The 7,513-nt window shown below is 41.3% G+C and overlaps 1 protein-coding gene across 1 annotated transcript; it reads right to left on the bottom strand.

Annotated features, from left to right (window-relative positions):
• Positions 1-3,592: 3,592 nt before the first annotated feature.
• On the bottom strand, positions 3,593-7,158 carry cckb (cholecystokinin b). The gene is made up of 4 exons (XM_026349094.1): positions 7,114-7,158; positions 6,374-6,494; positions 6,115-6,270; positions 3,593-4,023 (listed from the first exon to the last, which is right to left on the bottom strand). Exons 2-4 carry the CDS (start codon positions 6,492-6,494, stop codon positions 3,884-3,886), a joined length of 417 nt encoding a protein of 138 aa, XP_026204879.1. The 5' UTR covers positions 7,114-7,158; the 3' UTR covers positions 3,593-3,883.
• Positions 7,159-7,513: the final 355 nt, after the last annotated feature.

Genomic DNA, 7,513 nt, shown 5'->3' on the forward strand with positions numbered 1-7,513 from the left:
CATTGTTGCACTTGTGTTTTACGTCTACTTCAAAATCTTATCCTGGTATTCATACAAAAATATGCTGTCACACACACCGAATATTACTGTTCATTCACACTGAAACTTCAGTAAACAAACCAAGAACCGCACATCACGGCAAGCGTTAGGGTGAGCACGTAATCAGTGGGTTTTTACCAAATAAAACGTCTTCAAACATAAATTATTTTATGATTCTGATCATTTCAGTTTTTTGTGAATCATTCAAAACTGGGTGCCAATACTTGAAATCATTATTTGCCCTCCTCCAGCAGATGGCGCTCACGAATAACTCATGATGCGTTCAGTACATGACGTTTATGTGTTTGTCCACACCGGTGCAATCATAAATCCATTACCCATTCACCATCTGTATGTCTGTGCTATGAGGGATGCGATGGGGGGCGTGCTTATTAAACCTCTATTAGCCACGGGGGGAGTGAGAGGTGAACAATAATCAAAAAATGCCACTCTGACAGCTAATTAGAAGAAATGAAATCTCGGAATGTCACTGACGTCTTTCATGTTGGGTGTTTGTCCTTAGAATAATATTTTACTAATCTTATTTATCACAAGATCAGATCAAACCCGCTGTGAGCCAAAATAACAGGCTGAACATACAGAGTGACACTGGTTCCCGAAACTTTTTTGTCTGAATGTCATCAACACTGCTCCTAATATCTCCAATGTGTTTGTGTAAGTTGATATTTAATTTGATATTTTAAAGTATTACATAAATATATTACATAAAAGTGGAAATAGTCCTTTTTTTGTTTCAACAAGACATTGTGACAGTGGATTTGTAAGTTTTTAGGCTATATGTCTGTTTTTTGCTCTTAAAGTCATCAACTTTTTGTTCTATGTGTATTTTTCCACTCTCCTACTTCTGAAATGCCAACCAGCTACAAAAACAGCCATGCAGGATAACTAGATGTGTGTGTCGTCACCGTGCACGGCTGTTTTTTTGGAACATGTGCCGTATTACGTGGTGTTGGACTTGCAGGGTTTTGGAGTACAGTCCTGAGTCCTTCTTTGCTTTCACCATACTGTTCTGTACTGTTTCCAATGCCAGTAAAATGCCTTTCAACTCTTTAAAGCTGTTCTGCAGGTAAAGAAAGAAACATTTGGAGGCAGACAGCACAGAGAATGAAAGACCGTATGTTCGGTGCATTTCAAGAAGAGCTCAGACCATCTGCTCATCACCGTTGCTGGGTCTTCATTATAGCCACACTCCTGACGCTTAACTTCCTTTCATGACTGTGTGGCTGTGGCTACACGAAACCAGAACGCAATGAGTGCTCAAATCACCCCGTAATGGTGCAGCCTGCATGTACAATTGCTACATACACTTCTGCTAGTACACACACACACTCACAGGGGACATTTACTGGTGGTCCCAGTGAAGCCTTTAAACCTTTGCAAAGCCTTAAACTCTGAATTCTTATGACTTTGGTGCTTTAAACAGAAAGTTGGATTCAACTCCCATGGCACCCTCAGATTCTCGAGTCTCTGTAAATTTCTGATTGAAGTGTGACCTCAGACCAAGCCAGTGGCTTCAATGCCCAGAACACACTAGCACACACACGCACACACACACACAAACGCACAGCAACTCCCCCTGTTTCCCCCTCAAGGCATCCTCAAAACCCCTTCTCTGAATAATTCACTGAGTCTGATTTGTTCATTGATCCCTGTCACCACCTCTCACTCACACAGACACATCTTTCACTTAACACGCTGGGGCCAGAAGAGGCGTAATGGGCTGCTTCATCACGATTCACCGCCACAGTGGACTTTCCATTTAACTAATACCTTCTACAGGTTGAACTTTGCAATCTGTCATTTCTGCTGGCTTCGGTTACTGTTGGTGTTTTGAAGATGGTTTCGAATAGTCCATAGCACATCATCATAGCTCTTCTTCTGGTTAATGTTCTTCTGCTGTCGTTGCCCCAAGACGTTTAATAAACTATAACACCAAAACATATTGGGCTTTCCAAAGGCTGTGGAGCCAAACGTAATTATTAGGGTGTATTTTAAGCCTGCTTTAATAATTGAGTCGATATCAGTTCCTCCAAACGCTTCAAACCACTTCAATATTTAGCAGAGATTCATAATGATCTTTCCATTCTTTTGAAGATATTCTCAAACATTCCCCAGTCAGGTCCCTGAATGATGCATTCACTGACTTTCATCTCCTTTATGCAGCTGCACACTGACCCCCTTTCTCAACATCACACAGGTCCTTCCTTTACATTCATCATACTTTAAAACAAGCATCATTACCCACAGTCCACCGTGGTCCAGCAGCTTTTTCTCATCCATCAAATGCATAATTGCCTGAATTATGCAATATACCGCATGTAACATTCCTCTGTTCATTTCTCTTGGAATAGTAATGAGATGATAGTGAGTTTGATTTCAATACATCTAACCTATTACATGTAGCATTTAATACATAATCTGTAGTTTTAGGATTACAGCTGAAATAAAGGTAGACCGCACAAACAGTACAGTAACTATGTGGAGAGTGATTGTCTCAAATTGGCTTCCAAATGTCCGAACATTATTTATCATAACATTTAGTTACAGAGTAAATCAATTTAATTTTATTAATTTCCTTTTATGTCACTTTTACTTCACTGCAATTCAGAGAAAATATTTTATTTTACTGCTTTAGTCACTTTATGCTGTTGTAGCTGCCAATTTAGTTCCACACGAAAGGCTCCGTCCCTAAATCTTTGTCCTTGGCGTTTTTCTATTAATTCCTATAACATTTCTTTGCCCTAATAATTTTTAACTTTGAGAGTTTGTCTAGCAAAATTGGACTAGTACATTTATGTCAGCAACAGTATTAAATTTAATACAGTTTCAAACACAGTATTTTGTTAGACCATGTACTTTCACTTGAGGAAAAAAGTTGCAGATGTATTACTTGCACTTTTTGTAGTAGCAGTATTGTGTTGGTGTAGTTTTACAACCGCAGCTTTCAGAGCATAGCTGAAAGCTGCAGCATAGAAGCTCACCCCCCTAAAAAATTATCTTTTTTTTTTTTAGTTTAACCTCAGATTCTCTTGACCATACAGTTCTAAAATGTATTCATGATATCATAGATGAAAACATGTAGAGGCTCTGGTCCTGGTCACAGTCCACTTGCTACTCATCCCTGTGTGTAATTATCATCAGTTTCAGTATGGTTGAGTTGGTGGATTGTTGTCGCTTAAAAAGAAACAACAAAATAAGGCTTTTTTCTTTTTCTTTTTCTTTACAGAAGACCATGTCACATTGATTTTAGAATCAAATCTATTAATCTGAGAATATAAGAAATGAAATATGCATCATTTTACATCTTTTGTTAAGAAGCTTTGCTTTCATAAGCAGCTGTGATGTGTTTGTGTTGTCATCTCCTCGCTGTTTTGTAACATATAAAGCTTCATAATATTGTGATATTCACTGTGTGTTTGCACTAGAAATCAGATGACAAATAATCCCAAACAAGCATCTAATCCATATCAGTGTCAGACCTAAGTTAAGCAGCGTGCATTGTATTAGAAGAAGCCATTTGCAGAGAGTGATATTTTCAATCTTTATTTAGCCCAGTTCATCTCCACAGACCCTGAATCCATCCCAATCCACTCCACCCAAAAATAATAAAGAAACCAGAGAAAACCAGGAACAAACAAACCTTGGACAGTAGGAGCTTTTCTGCAAAATTTGGCATATGTATATTGCATTATTACAGTTTTACAAACAAATGTACAACAAATACATCATAAATAGACTCTTAGTGTGAGACAGTGAGGAGCCAGCTTGCGTGGGTTTGTTTCCTCTTTTTCTCCTGTGCCTATACGGAGCCATGACCGCCTCCTTACGAGGAGTACTCGTACTCCTCAGCGCTGCGGCGGCCGAAGTCCATCCAGCCCAAGTAATCTCTGTCTGCTATCCGGTGGTTGGCGCTTAGTCCGCTGGCTCTGCTGCTGTTCGCCGTGGAGTTTCTGCGCACAGAACCTAGGAGCAGAAGTGGGGAGGGTGGTGGAGTGGTGGTGGTGGTGGTAGAATGAGTGGGTGGAGGAGAGCAGCAGAGACATTAGTATTCTTCAGAGAAAGGAGAGCAAGAGCACGGCTGAGAACTTCACTGGACTGTGGACCTACTTTCAGGCAGTTTCTGCTTAGTGACAGTTGGAGAAACCTAGTTTCAAATGGGCTAATTTTGGAAGCAAGATGAAAACGTGCTGCACTGAAACATGTCAAACGTCATTCTATCTTTTATCGGGGGAAGTGTGTCCGTTTTGGGGAGACTGGACACAAATGATGCACTTACACCGAGCGGCCTTCTTTCATTATAAATGTATTTTTAGTGATTGGTGCTTTTAATATCACAGTTTCCTTCACTTTTACAACTTTTTAGGTCAGAGTTTTTGTCCTAAGATGACAGAGGTTAGTTGAGTTCATCACCAAATTAAAGCTTAATGCCTTCCAGAGACAAAAACATTGTAGCAATATTAGAATCTGTGCTGATATTAATTGCCTACTAGTGGATCTGCTTTCTCTCATTCGTATCATGCTCACACACACACACAGACACACACACACCAAAGCAAAGGACGTTCCAAGAACAGCTGGACTTTAGGCTGACAACATACTATTACTGTCGCTTCCTTTCCAGTATTTTTGAATGCGTGTCTGTTCCCTTGAAATGATCATTCCTCCCTACACACACACACACACACACACACAGCCTGACTTCCAATCTTCACATCACATTACATCTTTTTTTTTTTTAAATTTTATTCCAAGTATAGTGATACAGGATTGCTGTCCGTTTGGTAATCAATCGAGAGCTCACAGAGATGCTGTTTTCACTCCACCCACATCCTCCCACGCAACATACACACACACACACACACACACACACACACACATAAACACAGTGTTTCAGTTCCCTGGTGTGCTAAGAAGGCTGGCTGCAGAAGGCTCGACAACGACACCTCCTACACCGAAACATGCAAGTGAACAGCGAGCACACAGGCACAGACACCCACAAGCAGACACACACGATTAAACACAAACATGAAATTAACTTCATTGTGCACTTTGACGCATCACAGATTTAACTGACTAAGCGGACTGTTGCTCAGCTTGTTTTGGAGATTATGCAAAGTAAAGTATAAACTTTACATTTTATACATACTGTATGAAAATATTAGATTGTGTATAGATGTGTAAATATCATGTTTTATTGTCTATCATAATACTGACCATTAGGAACTAATCCCTTTCCAAGTAATCCAACTAAAATCTCTAATTTCTTCTATGCAGTGACACTGAACTAATCTTGAAGATGACTCATTTTCTGATTCGGTGATTTGTAAATCACTGCCTAAAAGAGGCTCAAACCTTTTTTCTCCTGAGTAATTGCGTCTTGTATCCTTTATTGGAAGATTTGCTGACTGTCTGTAGAAAAATGTGTGCACGGTTTCACACTGTAGGAGTCATTCTGCAAAAGAGACGATTATGCATGCGGAAGCCAAGCAGAGAATTCAGATCTTTGGCAGAGTGTGTTTAAGTGTGTGCGTTGTGTAAGTGTGTGAAAAGCCCAGATATTCCTCCATCCTGTCACGCTGCCAGGGAGATTACAGCACTGAACATGAGGAACTATGGCAGGGTTGAGGGTTTGTTGTTTTTTCTTGGCATCAAAAAAAAAAAAAATCAACTGGGAATCACACAGGGAGAAAAAAAAAAGAGAGAAATGGTAGGAGAAGAGTGGCCGGAAGGCTGAACGCACTAATACACGCTCTTTCAAACCACAAAAGCTTTTCAGAGCCACTAATTCATTTTACAAAGCTAACTGTGTACTGATTCCAGTAATTAGCAAGACTGAGGGGTGGGAGGGGGGGGGGGGACATGGCAGGGGAAAGCACTTGTCTCTGAAAATGAATTGCTGCAATTGCCAGATGTTTTCTTTGTGCACTCACGCAGACACACACTCTCATCTATGCCATATACCCTTCATTAATTTGCAGGTGGAGCAGTGATGACTTCCAAAACATGCAAACTCACTAACACAACAACAGTTCCCTCCCTCCCAACTTCACACACCTTTCCTAGAGGAGATGAGTCTCGCCAGCAGCTCACTGAGGTTAGCCCGGGAGTCTGGATCCTCATCAGCCACTGGAAGAGCTTTCAGCTGAGAGGCAGAGCGGCTCTGTCGGAGGTGGGGTTCTCCCAAGCTGTGGATGTCAGTCTCAAGGAGAGCTACTCGGCAGTGACAAGACAAGACACAATCGAGGCAGATGTCAGACACCAAAACTCACTGCAATATTAATGAAAGTGCCTGCTGAAGTGACTTAAGGCGTACCTTCAGAGGGAGCGGAGAGGGAGCGCTGGCCCTCGTGTAGATGCTGAGAGGAGAAGGGGAGCCCCAAACAGCTCGTGCACAGGACTACCAGCACGACACACACACACAGCCCTGCAGTCATCTGGAGCACAGAAGGAGAAGAGAGAGAAAAGCACACAGAGAAAGTTTAATAAGGATTGGATCAGAGTTGCAGTCCAGTCTGTGACTCACCAGTCATCTCTCACACTGAGAATCTACAACTGAGACCATCTGCCAGACAACTGCTTTTTCGCAGCTAATGATCACCGTGTCGACACCGAGCTAAGGCGTGAATCAGAGCAGCATATTCACACGGTCATCCAGGGGCACAGAACGCAACACAACAGTATTGGCCAGTGTTGAGCGCTGGATCTTGATATGCTGAGTGCAGTTTCACTCACACACGTCTCTGGAAATACATTTTGGATGCAAGCCAAGTAAACCCTTTTCAATCTCCAACTTATAAGTGATCCAGTATTTCAGAAATAAACACAAGAAATGTAACATTTGCACATTTAAACTGCTGTAAATGTCAGAAACACAATGTATGAATTTTGCTGCCGTTCACTCGCATCAGTGGGTTTTTATGAAGGTTGTTTTTAGTTTCAGTCTAATTGTGAAGTAGGAAAAAAAATCCGTCCTCGACATAAAAATTATATCACGTCAAAGTGTTCAAACCTGCCGTCTGTCAAATACCAAAGAAGAAAATGTGGTTCCCTTACCTTGAGGAAAGAGGTTCGGCGTGTTAGAGGAGTGTGTGAGAGTGAGGAGAGCACTTCTCTGTTGAGTTGCAAGGATGCCCCTTTTATACTCCCTGCTCAGCACCCTCTGCCTGTGTGTTTGTGTGTGTGTGTGTGCGTGTGCCTGTGTGTGTGTGTGTTGCTCCAGTACATCCTGTGTATTCCTCTGTGTCTCTGTGGAGCCTGGCTTGAGTGTATTAGCGACAACCTCCACAATACAACAGTGTGCTACACTTTTATTGTCTGTTTGCTCATCATAAAATTAAACATCGGGAGCTGCCTTTTTGATGTGCATCATGGCTGAGTTAGGTATGTGTGTGTGTGTGTTTAGGTGAAAGGCAGATATAAGTTATAGATTCAAATAACTGTTAAAATATTAAAA

This window comes from Anabas testudineus, chromosome 11 (genome assembly GCF_900324465.2).
Source record: "Anabas testudineus chromosome 11, fAnaTes1.2, whole genome shotgun sequence".
NCBI classification, from domain to species: domain Eukaryota; kingdom Metazoa; phylum Chordata; class Actinopteri; order Anabantiformes; family Anabantidae; genus Anabas; species Anabas testudineus.

Excerpts from the sequence above, each read along its gene's own strand:
- cckb (XM_026349094.1), bottom strand. The coding sequence starts at position 6,494 with ATGACTGCAGGGCTGTGTGTGTGTGTCGTGCTGGTAGTCCTGTGCACG. Across the intron at positions 6,271-6,373 it reads CCTCTCCGCTCCCTCTGAAG|CTCTCCTTGAGACTGACATC; the intron begins GTACGCCTTAAG and ends ACTGCCGAGTAG. Across the intron at positions 4,024-6,114 it reads ACTCATCTCCTCTAGGAAAG|GTTCTGTGCGCAGAAACTCC; the intron begins GTGTGTGAAGTT and ends TTCTGCTCCTAG.